Source organism: Bidens hawaiensis, unplaced genomic scaffold, assembly GCF_021521415.1.
Source record: "Bidens hawaiensis isolate Kalapana, Puna unplaced genomic scaffold, B.hawaiensis_p1.1 tig00029007_1, whole genome shotgun sequence".
Classification (NCBI taxonomy): Eukaryota; Viridiplantae; Streptophyta; class Magnoliopsida; order Asterales; family Asteraceae; genus Bidens; species Bidens hawaiensis.
This window is the reverse complement of record NW_027494772.1, coordinates 164,505-185,540: the sequence shown is the minus strand read 5'-3', so window position 1 is coordinate 185,540 and position 21,036 is coordinate 164,505. Positions and strand designations below refer to the sequence as shown.

The 21,036-nt window shown below is 35.0% G+C and overlaps 1 protein-coding gene across 1 annotated transcript; it reads right to left on the bottom strand.

The window, feature by feature from the left end:
- Nucleotides 1-7,748: 7,748 nt before the first annotated feature.
- On the bottom strand, nt 7,749-9,652 carry LOC143578051 (uncharacterized). The gene is made up of 3 exons (XM_077061727.1): nt 9,080-9,652; nt 8,451-8,840; nt 7,749-8,325 (listed from the first exon to the last, which is right to left on the bottom strand). Exons 1-3 carry the CDS (start codon nt 9,299-9,301, stop codon nt 7,969-7,971), a joined length of 969 nt encoding a protein of 322 aa, XP_076917842.1. The 5' UTR covers nt 9,302-9,652; the 3' UTR covers nt 7,749-7,968.
- Nucleotides 9,653-21,036: the final 11,384 nt, after the last annotated feature.

Here is a 21,036-nt window from a genome sequence, read left to right as displayed (position 1 = left end):
CGGGCCAAAGGGGTTCGGGTTAGGGGTGTGCAAGAAACCGAAAAAACCAATCCGGAACCAAAAAATTCAAACCGAAAAAACCGAAACGAAACAAAAACCGACGGTTTGGTTTTATGTTTTTGTAAAAACCGAACTAACGGTTTGGTTTTGGTTTGCATGTAATAAAAACCGAAAAAATCGAACCGAACTGAATTCCTAAATTTTCGTTATTTTTTATTTTATATTAAGTAATTTATAAGAATTTAATAAACATGTAACTCAAATATTTTTGGTAAAACGTTTATTAGAATTTTACAATTAACAAACTATATATACCTAAATTAATTATTTTTTGAAAACTTTCTTTTGACCTATAATTTTCAAGATCAAATGGTAAAAACCGAAAAAACCGAAACCGAACCAAAAACCAAAATGAAAACCGAAAAGACCGAAACCGAACGGTTTCAAATACTCCAAAAACCGAAGTTTTGGTTTTCGGTTCGGATTTAACGAAAAAGCGCATCGAACCGCACCACGCACACCCCTAGTTCTGGTTGATACAGAAAAATTTTGAACTGCTTGACCAGTTACGCTTATACTGTTTGGTGTAAGTTTTTGTTCAATAATAACTTTCTACTCCTATTATTAAAAGAATCCTTAATATATAACTTTCTATTCCCATAAGGCGATAACTATCAAGATTATGAAAGTTTTAAGATTATGTAAGTAGAATCCTTAAATTTATCGGTATATCATTCTACTAACCTAAAAAGAAATACTAAATGAAACCAAATCTTGCAAACAAAGCGATAAACATTAGAATCTAAAATATTATACAATACCAGTTGTAAGTAAAGAACTGCAAGAACGACATATACACTTAAATGTTGTGTTTCTACCGACTGCAGTGGGAGAGAGAAAGAGGGGCGGTTATGTAATTACATAACCATCTTTAGGGGTGCAAATGAGCCGAGCTGCTCACGAGCTACTCGAGATCAGCTCATTAAAAAGCTCGATTGAGCCGAGCTTAATCGAGCCCGAGCCCAAGCATAAAAATAAGCTCAAATAATAAACAAGCCCAAGCCCGAGCTTCACTTATCGAGCTCGAGCCGGCTCGTGAGCCTAAACGAGCCTGCCATTTATATAATTTTTTTAAAATATATATTTAATAACAATTAATTAATATATATATATAATGTTATGAAAAAATAAATAAAAATAACTAAATAATATATATTATTTTATACATAAAATTGTAATAGAAAAAAATCTATAAAATAATTATAATTATAAAAAATAATTGATAAATAGTAAACGAGCCGAGCCCAAGCCGAGCTCAAGCTTCAAAATCCATTTAGGAGCCGAGCTCCAGCTTTGAAAATAGAGCTCGAAACGAGCCGATCTCGAGCCCGAGCTCTGTGTAAGTTAAACAAGTCGAGCTCGGGCTCGGCTCATTTGCACTCCTAAGTCCATCTTATGTATCATAGTTCAAACAATAGGTACTCATTGAATATGCATAGGATCATAGAGACAGCGGAAAAACTAATATATCTTATGATTACAAAATATTTTCTAATTATGCTAAATATGTTCAAACAAGAGTATTATTAGATACCAACTATATAAGCGAAAACTTTGTATATAATATGACAGGTACAATGTCAGATTAAAGCTTCTAACTCTCTAAAGAAGCTTGCAATTAACTACCTATCACCAGCTAACTTGAACTCGGTGATTATACTTAAATTAATAATAATGGTTAAACCGTTAACAACTAAACCATGAACCTGAGTGTTTGGTTTTAGGGGTGCAAACGAGCCGCTCACAAGCTCGGGTCGATAAAAATCTCGAAGTGAGTCGAGCCTTAAATAAAACTCGTTTAGTCATCAAGCCCAAGCTTGAGCATTCTATTGAAAGCTCGTTCAGGCTCGTCGAACCTTAACCAGCTTCGTGCATTTATAAGCTTTACGTCTTTTGGATTCTATGTATCAACTTCAAACTGCACAGCAGAGCTCAAGCCAGGATTTTGCTCGTTTAAAGATTTTCTCAAAATATATAAAAATAACAAAAAACGTATATATATATATATATATATTAGTTAACAGATAATAAACAAACTGAGCCTTAGCTGAGCTCGAGCATGAAAAAAACTTACGAGCCGAGCTCGAGCTTTGGAAAAAGAACTTGAAACAAGCCGAGCTTGAGCTCTGGTAAGTCAAAACAAGCCGAGCTCGAGCTTTGGAAAAAGAACTCGAAACAAGCCGAGCTCAAGCTTGAGCTCTGGTAAGTCAAAACAAGCCAAGCTCGAGCCTATTCAAGTTCAAGGCTGTTCAAAAAGTTCTTGTTGAGACCCCTACTTTAGACAGTTGGATCAATTTCAGTCACTTAGGGCTGTTCAGAAAGCTCGTGGCTCGTTCGTTAAAAGCTCGAATAAAACTAGTTAAAAAAAATTTTACTTGAAACAACCTGAGCTGAGTTGGCTCATATTTTTAACCGAGCCAAAATCGACCCAAGCTTGGCTCGGGCCATATTAGGCTCGTTTAACCTCAAAATCAAGCTCGAGCCTAGCTGAGCTGCCTCATTTAATTTCGAGCTCGAAACCACCCTGGCTCGACTCGTAAACAGCCCCACCGACTCACTTAACTACCAACTGAAGTACATTAAATCTTCTACCAACAATATGCTAAAAAACTTATGCCCCAAGTTTATTTCTTCTGATCACCATCAAACTATTTTAACATTAAACAGAAATCAAATTCTACCTATAACTTACTCAAATCACATCAAACAATATCAATTCAAGGTAAGTTATATATAATATCATATACACAGTTAGTGTGTGTGTGTGACAGGTGGATATAATAATAATACATTTCTACCTACCTCCAAGGGCAAGATTGGAAATAAGAAGAATACGCCACACGAATTTAAACCCTCTAACCAATGATTCCTTTGGCGCTTGCGGCGGAACTCCTTCCATTTACGGCGACGGTTGCTTGCTTTCGTCGGCGGCCACCACGACTTTACAGTAATACTAATATTATTATTATTATTATTATTATTATTATTATTATTATTATTATTATTATTATTATTATCTACGATGGGCTTAATCCGGCCCAAATAAATTAATAATAATACGTTCACAATTTAGAAGTGTATAAATCGGGTTTTTGTAATCCTCGATTCCGGTATCTATAGAGGCCTTAAATGTTGGATTGGGCCCATATTTATAAAATTATGAGGCACCCAAATAGAGGTGCACAAAAAACCCGAACCCGAAATAAAAACCTGGAACCGGTTCTTTTAATACCCGAACCCGTACCCGACCGGACCCTACCCGTAGGGTACGGACAGGGTACGCATTTCGGTACTAAAACCCGAACCTGACCCGATTTGTACCTGATAATACCCGAAAACCCGAACCGGTTCCATACCCAGAATCGGGTTTTTCCAATAACCGAAACCGGGTATTTCAAATACCCGATGTATACCCTAAAAATACCTCTAAAAAGTGCAAACTTTTAAAAAATCCAATCTATACCCGAAAAATACCCGGAAAAAAGCCCAAAAAAACCCTAAAATAGGGTTTATTTTAATACCCGAAAGTAGGGTATTAAATACTCGGTTTTTGAATACCCGGTTATATACCCGACCAGAACCTGATGCATAGGGTATGGTTTTTAGAGACATACCCAAACCCGACCCGGTTATTACCAATACCCGGTCATACCCGAACCCGGGTATTTGAAAAACCCGAATTGTGCACCTCTACACACAAATAACTGAACCTGGAACTGGATCAGAAAAAACACCCTGGAATTGGGTTTTTTACTATCCGAACCTGTATCCGATCCTACCCGTAGGGTACGGATAGGGTATGCATTTCAGTACCAAAACCCGTACTCGAAATCAGACAAAAAAAAAATCCAAACCCGGACAAGAAAAAAAATCTTAAACCGGATTTTTTTATAACCGGATTTATATCACCCAAACCCATACCAGACCATACCGATAGGGTATGCATTTCAGTTCTCGAACTATACATGAAATTACTTGAAAATACATGAAAATTACTCAAAAAATGCCAAAAAAGTGCAGACCTTTAAAAAAACCTAATCTATACCTCAAAATAGGGTTTTTTCAATACTCAAAAATAGAGTATTTAAATACCGGTTCTATACCTGACCCGAACTCGATGACTAGGGTATTGTTTTTAAAAACGATACTCAAACCCAAACCCGAACCAGATATGGCCAACGCCTGATTTTCCAATACTCGTTCATATCCGGAACCGGGTATTAGAAAAACCCAATTTGTGCACCTCTACTTCTAAATGTTAGTGACATTTCTTTAAATTAAATTAAAGCCGAAAGTAGTATTCTGGTGAGTTATGCATGGTATGGGACTGGTTTAGAGTGGACAACCATATGGGTATGGTCGAGTTACGTAAGGCTGACCATTGGGAACCTGTTTAAGACCCGATAAAACCTGTTAATTGAAAAAATGTGGTATGTGATTTTTTTTATTTTATTAAAAAATTGAAATTGAATTTAGTAGGCTAGATTATATCATTTTCTCTTATTAGTACATGAAACTTAAAACTGTCTTATAGTCAAGACATATAAAGTAGTTAATGAGTCGTATTCATTTTGATGATTGTGTTAAGCGCGTTGTTTCTAACTTGTCAAGACACGAATTGCCAGCCCTAGAGTAAAATACTGATGACCCCCAACATGTCTGGTTAGTAGAAGGTGGTGACTGCCGGTTAATTTACATAAAAAATTTTGTTTTAAAGCATGGAGAACAGAGGCGGAAAGGATATCAGTTTTATTCACTGGCCAAACGAAGTGTGGTGGTAGCACCGATAGTGTGCCCAATTTGTGAAGAAGAAGTGGAATTGGTGGAACACTTACTCGAATCGTGCCAATATGCTCAATCAGTTTGGAGCATTATTTCAACTTGGTGCAAGGTCTCGACAATTTACGCATTTTCAACACATAATTTTCTTGAATCATATAAATATTCGTTTTTACTTAAAGAACAGGCTAAGGCTTTCCATGCGATGCATTTATTAACAATGATTTAGTGTATTTGGAGAACAAGGACGAGGTGGTGTTCGATAGGAAGTATGCTTGTTCGAGTTTCGTGATCGGTGAAATAAAAGCAAGATTTTTTGTGGGTGAAGATTAGTACAAAATGGTTGAGATTAATGTAATTGATTAGTTATGTGTATTGGATGGATTTTGTTTGGGAAGGTCAGTCTTGTTGTTCAATGCAAGATTAGACATTTTTGCAGCTAATACCGTGCTAACTGTTATTTATGAAAAATATACTTTGTTGGTCATTAAAAAAAAACGGAAGTAAAACTTTTGTCTGCCTTAAAAAATCAAAAGAATTGGTGTGCCATTAGAAACATTGAGTTAAGAGAGGAGGTGTATTAGCCGGTATTACACGATGAAGAGATCTGTACTCGACTTCAGCTAAGTAAGAAACACCATGTGTTGCAATCTTGGGTCTTGCATAAATTTGTTAAGACTGTATTACATTGCAAATGACAAATCTGGACGGGTACGAGTTAGGTAACTGAGTTTACACGCCAAACTTAAATGATCATTAAATATCAAACATTCATTAGCTCGAATTCGAAGATGAGCACGAAGAGTACAATTAACAGATGATGGTTCATTAATATTGATCTCCTTTCATTGATTCAAAATGATACCATTAGGTTCATATAAAACCTCAACATCCAAAAAAAAAAAATTAGACTTCCCAAATCTTTAAATGAAAACTGTGTAGAAAATATTTTAAATATTAGATTTCTTCATCTTGTTCCCGGATGTCTTCCACATAAATGTAAGATGGACAATTAAATCACCCATGATATTAGAAAATAAGAATGATCGTTAGAAGAACAAACATACCATCTTGATTCTAGAGCATTAAAAAGCTTCTCGTACCACTTGTCTGCAGTGGCGGATCCATGAATTTTTTTTAGGTGGTGCACTACTATTTGATGTTTCAATTTCATAGAGTCGGGTATAAAAAATTTCGGTTCGGTTCGATGATTCAGGCAAAGTTCATTATATAATAAAAATATGATAATTTTTTTTATAAAAACATAAAAACTAACAAATTTATTTTTGACGGTTTACTACTTGAAGAACAATTGAACATTTAATAAATGAATATAAACTTACCTTTAGAGTGAAATAATTCTAGGAAGAGTAGCTACTACTGTATAAGTGTGTGTTTATATAAGGTTGAATAATAAACGAAAAATGTTCTAAAATTTGTTTCTACAGGGAATCGAACCCGCGACCTTCTGTTTACAAAACTAGCAAATTACCAACTACTCCAACGCTTGAATTGTCAATTAGATGGTTCCTTTCTAATTTATAAGGTGGTTCCTCTAGCATTTTCTATATATCAATACACTATTATTTTGGAACTCGGGTGGTTCCGGAGAACCACCCAATTGCTATATAAATCCGCCCCTGCTTGTCTGGAAGCCTGTTTGAGACCATATCATTTATGAAGTTTAAAAACTTAAGTAGGAGAAGAAAAACATGCCATTTTAATTTAGTGGTATCAACAACCAAACTACAAACAATATTCATTTTCACAACAATGGATAAAGTTTCATGGTAGTCAAACCAGCTTTTTGTGTATCCTCACAAGCTACAATTTTTTCTTTACGTCTTCAACATAGCCATTAGCATGGTATTTAATTTTGTCATAGAAACTACATCCCTGAAAATAAGAACAATAACACTATGTGTAGTGGAGATGCTGTAAAATGAAACGACTTGCGCCATGTGACGCTCCATCAGCAAATGATGAGTTTTTGTTTTAGGGGTGTAATAGTGTTGTAACCCCCCCACACACACATATATATATATATATATATATCACACATACACATATAATAATAATAATAATAATAATAATAATAATAATAATAATAATAATAATAACCAAAAGCAGGCGAGTAAACCTCATCGCCCCCTCTATCGCCCGGGGGGCGGTGTTCCAAGCCAAAATCGCCCTCCTCACCCTCCACTTCTCACCCATTACACACAGCCTAATAGATTGAAACTTGTCTATGCCATTTCTAGGTGTTTGAAGCTAGCACAAACACCCAAAGCTATTTAATTAAATGACCATATGTAGGAGACTAGCCAAACAATACTTCATAAGGCGGTGTTTAGTTATGGAGTATAGATATGACAACATTGATCAAGTAGGAAACAAAGTCGTATATTAAGTGAAGAAAAAGAAGCGGGAAAAGTAAATAATGGCTTACACAATTGTAACAAGTGACACACACACTCTCTCTCTCTCTATATATATATATTTGGGGGGGGGGGGGTACCCTACTACTTTTGTTAATATTGTATGCTTTTAACATGAATTACCCGTTCATATGCATGATATTTGTTTCCTACGGGTAGTAAATATTGTGAAACAAATTATAACAAAATAAAAAGTGTGTTGATTTTAAATTGGTTTACTACAAACAATACACAATATTTCTATACATGGAAAGAGAGGATAGAGGTTTGTTTCATCATTTGTCACGTCTGAATCAATCCAAATTTTGTCGTAAATATTTTTCATATACAACTTTAAAAGTATCAAACGTACTCTTGTACAAGAAATATAACCAAATGAAGCTAATTTTAACATTACATTAAATAAATAAATAAATTCATCCATCCATAATTTTATTGTCATAATCTTACAAAACATATGGTTTACACACTATTTAATTGAAGGACATATAATTTAGTATAAATTCCACCTTTGGAATAATTATTTTCAAATCACTCAAAGTCTTAGCACACAACTACTTTCTAACAAAATCCTATCTTATCTAAATCCAAAAAACTTATTAAAATTCTCAATAGCTATGTCACTTGCAATATGAAATTAAACAAAAAAAAAACACTAAAAGAAAAATTATAATAATTATAGGAAGTGTGGCTATTGGTGGACATAGCCACAAGAGAGTGCCATGAGTAGGATTGCAGCTTCCTTCTCATCTTGTGGAAACACACAATGAAATGCCAAATTTTTGCTTAAGCTCACTAAGAATTCTTCAACACAATTCTTTCTTGGCAATGGATTAATTGTGTTTCTTTGCTTCAAGCATTGTTTTTTCTTGAACTTTGTCAAATTCCCATTGTTTAGTTTCTTATAATCCTTATGCAAAATTTTTGTAGCTTTTAATGAGGTTGGTTTATCAATGAAACCATTTTCACTGCTTTCCGCTGCTGCCGCCGCCATTGCCATCGCCTTCCTGGCTTTACGCTGACGGATTCCACATGCATTGCATAGTGACTATAAAAGCATATCATGAAAAATTAGGTTATGGTTTAATTAACAATAAAGGTGACAATGATCTCTCTGATCATTCATCGTTATCATTTTCTGTTGATACTCATTTGTTTAGTAGTGAAATATACCTTAGGACCTTGAGGTCCGCTTCTCCATAGAGGAGTCTTGGTTGTATTGCAATCAGAACAAACCCTAATTGGGATGTTGTTTGAAGTGTTTGAGTGGACAGTCTCATCCATTGGTGATGATGTTGGTTCTTGATGATCATGATGATCTTCAAGCTTTAGTTCTTTTACGGGTGATCGTAAAGTATTACTTTTTGATGGATCTGTTTTCTTCATCTTAAGCATTACTCTCATCTTGGAAGACATCCACTTCAGTTGGTTTTCATCATTCACATGATCATAAGTTTCCCTCTTCCATAAAGAAAATTTAAGTTCATCGTTCGCGCTTAGGCCTCTCTCGTCTTGGTTCTCGACACGATCAACATCATATGCCCGTGATCCGAATCTATCATCCTACATTGAGCAAAAAAAACAAATGATCGATCAAAAGATAAATACAAACAAACATTAAACTAAAAAGATTCGATCTTTATCTAGTTACCGCATAAAAAGCCAAGAAAAACTTTCTTGATTTGAACAAAGAAATGATCAAAATAGATTGAATAAAAAGATTCTTGATTTGGGAATTATACAAAAAGCCAAGAAAACCCTTTTTTTATTTCATCAAATAATATACAACCCATTTTGATTACCTCATTTTGTGATGGAAGTGATAGATCTTTATTAAAAACCTCATCTTGATCATGGGTAGTAATAGGGTTAAAGAAAAGATGGCAAGTGAGAGAGTTCGAAGACGATGAATCTTGCGAATTAGGGTTCAAAAACTGGTGATCATGGTGTTGATCACCAGTGCTAAAGAATTGGTGTTCATGATACCGATCATTAGACGATGAATCTAAGTAAATCGAAGTCATGATCTATGTTGATTGAAATACTCAAAAGAAAAATGAGTTCAGGAAAAATGAACACATAGATATAAGTTATATATATGTATATAGATGTGTGTTTTTTAGGTGTTTTGTAGTGTGTGTTTCATATCAACCAATGATGAAGTTTAAAGGCAAAAAAGATGCCACACAACCCTAATATATATTAAAAAACCCTATCTGCAAAATGCTAATTCTGTGCCAGATGAAACATCAAGACAAAACATTATATATTGACAAGATAAAGTTGGAGCCACACACACAGGTATCATTGTGATAAAACGTCACATGATACACCATTTCATGAGTTTTCTGCAAGGGACATTTATTTACCTTTTTTTTATGTTTTTTCTGTACTGTCTGAGCTTTATCTTCTAAAGGCTGTATATATATTTTTAATAATAAATAAACCAATTGTATCTTTGTATGTTAGAAGATGATCTTTGTGTTAAAGGTCGATGGTAGTCAATAATAAAAAAAACGTTACCTATAGCTTTGCTATGCAACGAAAAATCACTGTAATCAAGTGAGTGAAGTGACTACGGTGTTAGCATATATGGTGAGTCCGCCCAGGGCCGGCTATAGGGTATGACAAGGCCGGCTATAGGGTATGACAAGGTAGTCGACGACCACAGGCCCGACACCCTGCGAGGCCCAAAATTTAAAAAAAAAATTTATATGTACTTTTATGGAAAAAAAATATGTATAATTAATGTTTAAACACAATTACATAATCACCAGCTTGGTCTAGTGACAAATGAGTATGACATATAACCAAAACAAAAGTTCATGGGTTCTAATCTTATTTTTATAAAAAAAGTTTTTTACACAACTCACATCATAATCAAGTAAGCCCATCTAAAATTAAGTTGTTTAAACCCCACAAAATGTTCCTTTTACTTAAGGCAAAAATTTTTTTTCGCTTTTGGTCCAAAACAATTTTCGCCTTCTCGGAGCCGGCCCTAAGTTGGCCCAAGATATATAGACATTGGTGTAGCGTTAATAGGAGTAGATTACATTGTTGTTTAAAAGAATTAATAATTAATGCTGATCTTAAACTCGAAAATCAATGTATGCGTATATGAATTATAGTAACGGGTTAAGCCTATTTATGCTCAAGCTAGGTTTGTTTAACTTACTAGAGCTTGAGCCCGTAATTGGCTTAAGTCGAGCTTGACTTTTAAAGCTCAAACTCGGCTTGTTTATTGTTTATTATTTATCTTATTAACTAATTTACGTACATTAATAAATATATTGATACACAATCATAGTGTTGTCCGATCGGCTCATTTACAAAATGAGTCAAAATTGAGAGCGCATTTTCCGAGCATTGCCCGGCTCATTTACGAACCGAGCCAAACTCAAATGAGCATTTCCCAACCAGTTTTTGAACGAGCAACGAGCAAAGAGCAAATTTCTAGGCATTAGTTATGTTTTCACTTTAATATTTTTATAAGAAAGGGTTTTAAGTTGGATATGACGAACCTGAAACAAATAAGTAGCTTTTAGACAAACTTCTAATAGCTTGCAAATTTTTTATAAAAAAACAAGTTTGAATTCTAGTATAATGTACTTGTAAACAAACTCTTAGTTACCTTAAAACTTGAAGCGAGGGAGAAGATAAATTAAATTAATTCTATCCAACCGAACCAAAGTAACCAAGCGTACCTTTGCTCGTGCTTGACTCCTTTACAAACCGAACCAAGCCGATTTGGTCATTTACAAACCGAGCAAAAATCGTACGGGCATTTTTGGAGCTAGCGTCGAGCAGCTTGGACATCCTGTTGATACACGTTTATGAGTGAGGTCATCTTCTATATATCCGTTGTAACTTATCGTTTAATTTACAAAGTTTATTATTATCAATTGAGCCTCGTTACTCTGTCCAAATACTCTCTCAACACACACAGTACACATAGTTAACGTATTCTAATCGTATCTTATATCAATAGATTAGATCCGTGATAGCAATCGATCGCACATGGTTTCTCACATCCCTACCTTACGCTCCTTTGGGAGGATGTTTCAGGGCTGGTTTACTTGTAACGGGTGCATTTGATCTATTGTACATTTTAGTTTTAGTCGTTGGTTTCTTGTTGTAATTTGTTTGGTTTTATAATTTTGTTGCTAGTTTCCTTTGTTTTAATGCAATTTCGTTAATTGGCTGGTGAAAGAAAAAACAAAAACATATATATATATATATATATATATATAGGGTTTGGATCAAATACAAATGAAATTATCATGCTAAACATGAGAATCAAATAGAGTAATTTTATATACAAGTAGAGTAATTATCATAGCGTAATTATGTAATTATTCTATGATGTAATTACATACTTACTCTACTTATATATATAATTACTCTATTTGATTCTCATGTTTAGCACGTTAATTTCATTTGTACGTTAACCTTCCCCTATATATATATATATGCATATAGAAAAGTTTAAATGAGAATCAAATGAAATGTAAGAACAAGGAGAATCATGTGTATTGTTAATTTATATGTGATTATATTGATTCATAATTTTTGAACTCGGATCACATTTTGTAAGACAAACGCCATATCATTAGACCACTATATCATAGATTATTGATTTTAATTTAGTAATAAAAATACATACATCTTACGCTCGTTTTGGAATTGCTATCTTGATCACGATTTCTTTTCAAAGCCACGCGTAACATTGCATTATATACATATATTCGAATTCAAATAATCAAGGTTACAACCTTGATATGAACAATATTTCATGAACAATCATATTTGTATATGAAGAAACACTAACCGGACCCCGGGCAGATTACTGGTAACATGGGGGTTAGATGTTTCCCACGAGGGGTTAGACCCTGAGAAGATGGTTCTTCTGATAACCTGCAAAACAGACACCGTGAGCTTGTCACTGAGAAGGGGGGGGGGGGGGGTTCCTCCTTGTGACCACCCTCCGGCGTGAGAATCAGACTAGATTGCTCTTTAAATATAAGTGTATATTAAGAGATTGCTAGAGCAGATATCAGGTATATATGATGATATAAGATAAGATATGTTGATCATACCATTTGTGGTATTTATAGCCGAAGGTAGGTTTCCAAGGAGGTGTGGCCGGCTGCAACAGTGTTCCTGTTCCACCAACAGTGGCCTACGCACGTGCCCTGCTGGTAGTTGGTGGGTAGGCAGCGGCTGATAGTGACCAGGCCTGCTGTGTACTATTCCTTTTCCACCCACTGCCGGCTACGCACGTGGTATGGCAGTAGTTGGTGAGTAGGCAGCGGCTAATAGTGACACAGTACAGGAGCATGCTGCTCGCCATACTGTGGTCAATAAGCTGTCGTATCTTTAGTAAGATCTTTTTCCCATACCTCGTCAGGTACAGTACAGAAGATCTTCCCGTATCGTACGGACTGGCTTACTTGGGCGGGAGTATTCCCCCTCCCGCCCTTGTGCGGGATTGTTCCCGGCTTCGCTCATTCCTTCAGGTGACACTGAGTGATTGAGAGCTAAGTGCCTTGTGCGTGTAGCCTTGCTGCGCGGGTGGCCTTCCCTGATGGCTTGTATCCGAGGCTGCGGGGACAGGCGGAGTCCTTCACCATTGGGAGGCATTTCCTGCGGGACCAGCTTGCGTACTGCGCGTAAGGACGTCACGTCTCTGAGCATGGTTGGTCATGCGGATCCAGTTGGTTTCTGCGCAGACGTTCCTCTTCAAGGTGAGTCTTGCGGGTCCAACTGGGCTCTGCTGGGACCTACCTCTTCAGTATATTTAGTAACTTTCATGAAAAAAACAGAATCTGTAAATGGTTTGTATGGTAATGATGGATTGATGGGTGATACAGAAACAAGCAGTACAAGTGATAAGATGATATCTAAATATTGTGGCTTCTTGTTTTAGGTGCCCATATGTGTTTAAAGGACCACCTGATCACCTTCAATTCATTATCATGATAATTAATTTTTTTACTGAATATACTATACTGGTGTGTTATCTTTTAATGATTATGCGTCTATTTTTGTAACGAGCAATAATTAGTTTATCTATATACTAATCTACAAATGAATATATACGCAAGAAATACAATTTAAAAAAAAATACTAAATTATTAATACAAAGATAAGGATTTAAATTTGTTTTTTCATTCTCCATATTTCCATAATAATTTAGTGTCATGTAATAATCATCATCGTGTGTGTCATTGACTTTAGAACGTACGTCTAAACTTAACAGATAATTAGACTAGCGCATACTTTGTAATCTGCTCATTTCATGTAATGTTTTTGTAATTTCAATATGTACAATATAACTAGCATACTTAAACATGTGCGTTGCAGCGGGACACATGTGCAATTCAATTGGTATATATTAGTTCAGTTTCATTTGATATGGTAACGGTATGGTACCAATACTGCTATGACAACTGCAAGAGAAAACTCAAATATGCCAAAAAGAATATCGAAGCATGAAATTGTTTCTTTGGTTCTATAAAACTCACATAAAATTTTTACTTGCATAGAAAAATAAGCTTAGTTACATATAAACATAATAAAAAAAAAGAATTCGACTCAACACAATGTATCATGCATAGAATAAGGTATCAAAAGCATCTGAATTCTGTTTCAGTGAATATGAACAAACAAACAGTCAACAGAAAATACACAATTATGAATTTAAACACCATGAACAAAATTAATGACACAGCCAACAAGAAAATACGCAATTATGAACTAAAACACCATAATCCATTTGAAATAAAATATAGGACTCGTATAAACAACATAATCACTATCTTCCTTATTCTGTCGCGTGTTGTTTGATATTGAGGCTTCATCAATTGATTCATCTTCATCGTCTTCCTTTCGATCACACAAGGTTTTCCATGAATTTTAGGCCCGAAAAAGTTTCACATTGTTTTGCACCAATTGATTTTTGCCATCCTTTCAATCACCATATTTTGCCACAAGTTGATTCATTGGCGTTGTCTTCCTTGCATCTGGCCGTAAAATGCAATCTACTCGGGCTGATCCTATATGGAGATTATCCTTCGCAATTAATATGGACTGGACGTTCAGAAGATCCCCTTTAAGATCAAACAATTCCATCGAATTGGTCCTAAAGCACAAGGAGATTTTACTCATTGGTGTTAATCAGGTAGTCTATGGATTTTTGTTGCGCTTATTCCGGATATCTCTTGCATCCTATGTATTACCGTGTGGCTACTGGCACATAACCTATGCATGTAGGTTCAAGGCCAGACTGACTACTCTAAGAGCAATCATCCATAAACTAGTTAGTGGTACACAAATAACATACAAAAAAGCAAAATTTCTTAGTAATAGCTCATATCTGCTCGCGTGTTCTAGTTCAATCCTGCTAGAAGTGATCCAATCTTGTTTGGGAATTGCCTGTGGGAACCCCTTTGATCTTTTCGCAAAGTGAATCGATCCCAGCTTAAACTTTGAAGTAGATCTGATATAGCATATGATCGATGTATATTTAATATGTAACTTGGTTATATAAAACCATCTTACCATTTTGTGTTATATTTGTTAATTGGATAAAGGTTGATAGTTTAGTAGAACCTGGCTAGATGTTCTAGTGTTGACTGAAACAAATGTCAATCTCAAATGTGTGTCAAATACAGGGATTTTCTTCAACAAGTATATATATATGCCAATGCTCGTGGGATAGGTTGTGAAGGGAAGAAGGTTATTAATCAAGACAAATGCATAATTTCTAAAGATATCTCTCTTTTTTAAACTAGTTTGCAAGTAAAATATATCCTTACATGATGAGCTTAAACAAGCAACTTAGCTTTCATATGCTACTATTTAGTATTAATTCACTTTGAAATGTTTTAAACATATAGACGTTAATCAGTGGAGAAGCTTGGACTAAGACACCGGGGGGCCGAACTCAAAATGTATACAAAATTTCACAAACAAAGGGAGCCGGGTTTAAACTTTCGGCCGAAAACGGCTAGATTTACACTACCTGTAAAAAATTTCGCCTGAAAATGGCTAAATTTTACACTACGAATAATAAGTTTCTGCCGAAAACGGCTAAATTTTACATTACGTATAAAAGATTTCGGCCGAAAACGGCTAAATTTACACTACGTATAAAAAATTTCGGACGAAAACGGGTAAATTTATACTACTGCGTAAAAAAACAGGAGGGCCGGGGCCACCCCAGGCCCTAAGGAACCTTCGCCCTTGACGTTAATTATCTCACACGTTCGAACTGATAATGATCGTTGTTATTCCTCATCCCGGCCCTAAGAGAAACTCAAAACATATAGAAGTTAATTATCTCACACGTTCGAACTGAAAATTAATAAATGATCTTGTTGGTAATAAAAATTCCATGTATTATATTTCGGTAATCATAAATTATAGCTGCGAATTAATATGATATCATGATAACCACAATAACATAACCAAATTATATGTTTGTAAACAAATATAATAAATTTTATTTACATATTTAAAAAGATATTTTATTTACTAATATTTTAAGTCATAAAAAAACACTGATACAACTATAAATACAAGACCTTAAGTTTGTAGATCTACTAAACTATCAACCTTTATCCAATTAACAAATTTTATAACTCACCTGTGCATAATAATTCACATATAAGCAATGTTGAATAAATCGGTAGGCGCTAGTTAGGCTATGGGGTAGGACTAGCGATTAACAGTGATTAATCGAGTTGAAATTTATATGTATTTTTTCAAATCAACATATAGCATACCAAAAATTTTGACCTATATTAGCTAAATAATAACCGATTAATCAGCGACTAGTCGATGGGCAATGGCGAAGGATATTGAGGGCCAGGGGTGGCCCCGGCCCCCTGTTTTTTCGCGCAACAGTGTAAATTTAGTCGTTTTTCATTCGAAAATTTTTATACGTAGTATAAAATTACCCGTTTTTTGCCAAAAATTTAAGCACCCCCTCCCTCGTTTATGAATTATTAAACACATTTTGAGTCCCCACCCCCCGCGCGGACATTTATGTCTAAGCTTCGCCACAGTCGATGAGGGCACCGCTTAACAATTAATTGGAGGGAAGATTTACAGCCATGCATGCACTAAATAAAAAGTAAACATCATATATTTTTGATAATTGATTTGAAATTACATATGTTTTTGATAAAAATTAATGATTGGTATGAAATGAATTTAAAAAATAAATAAAAACTGGCGATAAAGAGGATGGCTACGTATGATACCTAGGAATCACTCCCTCCACGTCGTAGACAAAGACATGGATTGAGACATAATTCTTTAGTCGTAGATACACAAATATATTGTAAGATTTTTTGCTTTTCGTATTTTTCTACCAACATTTTGTTATAAAGTGGTGTGTATTTTATTATTAAAGATAATTTGATAGTGACTACAAATTACATACATATACATATACACATATACATTATAAATTATACGCACATAAACATATTAAGATATAAGTAGCTTGTGTGCATGGATGGACCCCTAAATCCCTAATAAGAAGTCGCGTGTCACCTATCACCCATAGAAATAATTATGTGCTATATAAATAATCGCTAACCCGAGCTACACCTAAGAATTTTTGGCATTGACATCGTTAAAGTTAATATTTTTTTTAAAGAAATATGTCGCAGTGGCAACAGTGTCTTCCAAATTATTATAACACTTGTTATCCCGATTACCTGAGTTCAAATCCCTTAATTACATTGGTGCTGCTCATATTTAAAAGCACGCACATAAGTAAGGAATTGAACCCGGGTCTCCTAAAAAAGAAAACATTCTGACCATTCCCCACCAAAGTGGTGATGCCGTAAAAAAAATTATCACCACTAACCCAAAGTTTTTTTTTTAATTACTAAACATTAACAAATATGAACAAATAAGTTAATTATAAAAAAAAAATAATAAATATAAATCTATTATGAACACATTAGTATATTGGAGTACCATTACCATGTTAGAGAAATAATTTGAAAGATGAAATCGGTCATTTAAAAATCAATAACGAGTGGTTGAATCAAGAAATTTCTCTTATAACGTGCTAATGTTGGACATACACTTTGGAATTTGATAACCGTCGTTTGAGTCAATCAAAAACCTAATTATTCTAACAGATAGAGCAAGTAGGGTATCGTATCACAAGGAGTATATGGTCAATGCAATTCGTGTAACAAATTTATAATTATGAAGTAACTGGTTTTAGTGCTGATCACACAAGCAATAGTTTGAATTAAAAGAACTAAGCAACGAACGAACAAGCGATTTGTAAACAATTAACAAAACAAATCACAACCGGGAATTCAAGTAAGCAACCAAACAGTATCTCATGCAACCTAACAGATTGATTATCAACGATTAACTGAAAACTGATCAACCAGACAAAACCTTAGACGCCAACAATTACTTTACACACGGCACTGGTTATCAAACAGTCCTTGCCAGTGTGACTCAGTTAAGGGTAATTGCACGTTTTATCGTATTCAATCTAACCAAACAGTTATATGACTAATTATCTAGCAACTGGTAACAGATCGTTCAGACCAACGTAAACCTAAACCGACCGAACACACAGAAATACTAAACATCAATAATCATATATCAATAATCAATAATCAAAACATGAGTATTCTTAATCACAAGAGAAAACTGTAAAGAGTTACAAACTATACATCCCGGGTGCGATTCTAGGAGATTAGCCGAGCCTAGACATCATCAAGTCTTCGATACGGATGATATGGATCATGTAGAAGGTCTTGACACAAGCTATGATAGTGGAATCGCCTATTGAAGCTGCTGGAAATCGCCTCTCTTCTTCAAAAACCAAGTTAGGGTTTCTTGTGATGAAAAATATGTTAATAACCAAAAATCCCGTCTGCACTCCCCATCGTGATACGCGATGGGGTCTTCAATGGTCCATCGCGTATCGCGATGGACCAGAAAGTCAAAGATAATTAACACCCTATAGCGATACGCTATGGGTGTTCAGGGAGCCCATCGCGTATCGCGATGGGTCTCCTCACCAGCAAAAATATTTAAACTTCTCGTTTCGCGTGCTAGACATCCCGGGTCTTCATTCCGTGCTACAACAGGTCCATATTGAGTACTTTAACGCATGTGACCTGAAATCCAATAATACACGTATGAAGTATCGATAGTTCTAGAATAAACAATTAAAACTAAACAATAAACAAACTAAAACATATACAAATTAACCGACCATCACATCCCCACACTTATCTTTTGCTTTGCCTCAAGCAAAACTCTAAAGCAAACATCAACCTCCATCATAGGTATGTAGATTATCGCCATTACTACTAGTAAGGTTTAAGGTCATACCCAGTTTCTCAGACTAAAACTGTTTTTAGATTGACATCTCACAAATACGGTTACATGCTATAATAAAAACAATAGAGCCGCCCAGACAGGTGTACTTTGTTTCCGGTTAAGGCACACATGCTCATACCACTCGTAATATAACATCTCTCTTCTCGGTTTAATATCTGGACTAGCAAAAGAGGTGCCAGTATCGCTCAGCTGTCAATATCACTCATAAATACATATTAATCCACCAAGCTGCTTTGGCACAAATGCAAATCAAGAGGTCTTTAAAAGGGTTGTAACGGGGCCAGGTGTAAGGGTATGAAGGGAAATGTTTAAATAGCTCAAACGATCCGACTCGGCTTATTACAAAACATCTAATTAAACGAAACAACTGTACAACTAACTGACTGATTATATACATCTAAATAAGCAAACTATCAACATACTGAACATCTAAATAAGCAAACTACAGTACTGATTTCACAATAATTTTTTTTAACGAACTTCAACGAACTACAGAATACATAACTGAATATAAACAGACATCTTTTTGTCTTTTTCTCAATTTTTTTACTAAGCATAATAACGTGATGCTTAACAATAAGATAAATACAAATACAAAACAAAAGAAAATAAAATTACAGATACAAATAAACCTAGTAAGCCGGATTGTATCGTAACATAATGTCGGGGTTAAACAAACGAAAAAAAATAAGTCCAAGAAATGTTTTCTAAAGGACCCAACCCCCCGCCCCTCACATTAACCACACCTCACATATGTAATAATGAGGCCCCAACCCCCCAATACCCACACTCACGCTCATCCAGACGAGACTTAACCTAGTTGCCTCTATCACTTTTGCATTTTGCCAACTGTGATCCCGTAGTCCATGAACATCAGTGAAAGCACTCAAAAGACATGTGTGTACTATATATTATATGTGTATTATATATATTTGGGTCAACTCACACACGTACCGGAGGAATAGGGCTGACGATATAAACATGTGTACCTGTCCCCATGACTCGTTATTCCCGCCTAAACGACCCCATTTTCAACTTCTCGTAATAAAAACATTTGTGAGTAAGACTAATGAGAAGCTGAAAAACCAACCATGATGTGACAATCGTCAATTTCAGGTTAACTCCGTTAACTCAACTCCGTCAATTCAAACTTAAGATCACTAAATCTATAATGCACACTTCATTACATTTAAACTAGGGTTTAAATGACGCTTAACACTTACTACATGTGTAGTCTTTCGGGAATTGCACCGAAACGCAAACGAGTTGACGCAAACGATTGATAAATAAACGAAAAACAACAAAATAGTAATTATGTTATAATTATGTGTTAGACTTATGTGTTATGTGATAACATGGTTATAAACGTTAACTCAAGATGAAAACAAGTTAGTTAGGCTAGAAAAGTAATACTTAGAAGTGGAGGGACTTGAGTGTAACTTATTATTATTATAAATATATACTAATAACCTTAACCCTAACTTATTCTCTTTCTCCCAAACCCCGATCGAAACCCCATACCCCCTCCCTCACGGCTGCCGTCCACTATACACTCACATTCAACCATCAAATCAAGTGGTTGATTGAAGAACTAGGTGCTAGGAAGGTATAATTGATCATTCTATACATTCTTGTTGCTTAATTTTGATGTTTTTTGGGTTAACCACAAACCCTAAGCTGCCGATTTTGTGTATGTATATAGCTAATATGATTGTGGTTGATTGAATGATGATTTGATAACTAGATTGAATCTTGTTGCATGTAAATTGTTGTGTCTTTGATTTGAGTTCAAACACAAACCCTAATCAAGTATGTAATATGTAATTGATGTGCATGGATGGTGTTTATGGAGTTTAGAGGATCATATGAATGCATGATAGTTCATAGGTTGTTAATATGTTGAGTTTGGATGCAAACAGTTTCTGGACAGAATGTGTATATGATGTTTAAGTGACTGTAACGAAGTGTAAACATGAAAATTTGTTGAGATTGTTGGTACTAAAGTAAACTAGGTTGAGTCTAGTTTCTAAAGAATATAAACTTGAAATTTTTGGACAAGTAGAAGTTAACTTTTATGAATTTACAAAAACATTGTGCAAAGCTGAGCTGTTAGACCTGCTGTTAGGTTGTGTTGTAAATGTTATATCTCATGAACTACGAGACCAATTGGGTTGGTTCCACTTCTGGAAGTTGACTCATTGAGTTAGGAACCTAACCCAAGTAGTCTTGCATTTATTGGATTTTTCTTTTAACAGGAATTGCAAATAACATTCTGTTGCGCATGAATTTGACTGTTATGAGTTTGATGTAATGATTTGATGATTGTGAGAAAACTGTGAGGAATAAAAATGTAATAAAATATGTTCTG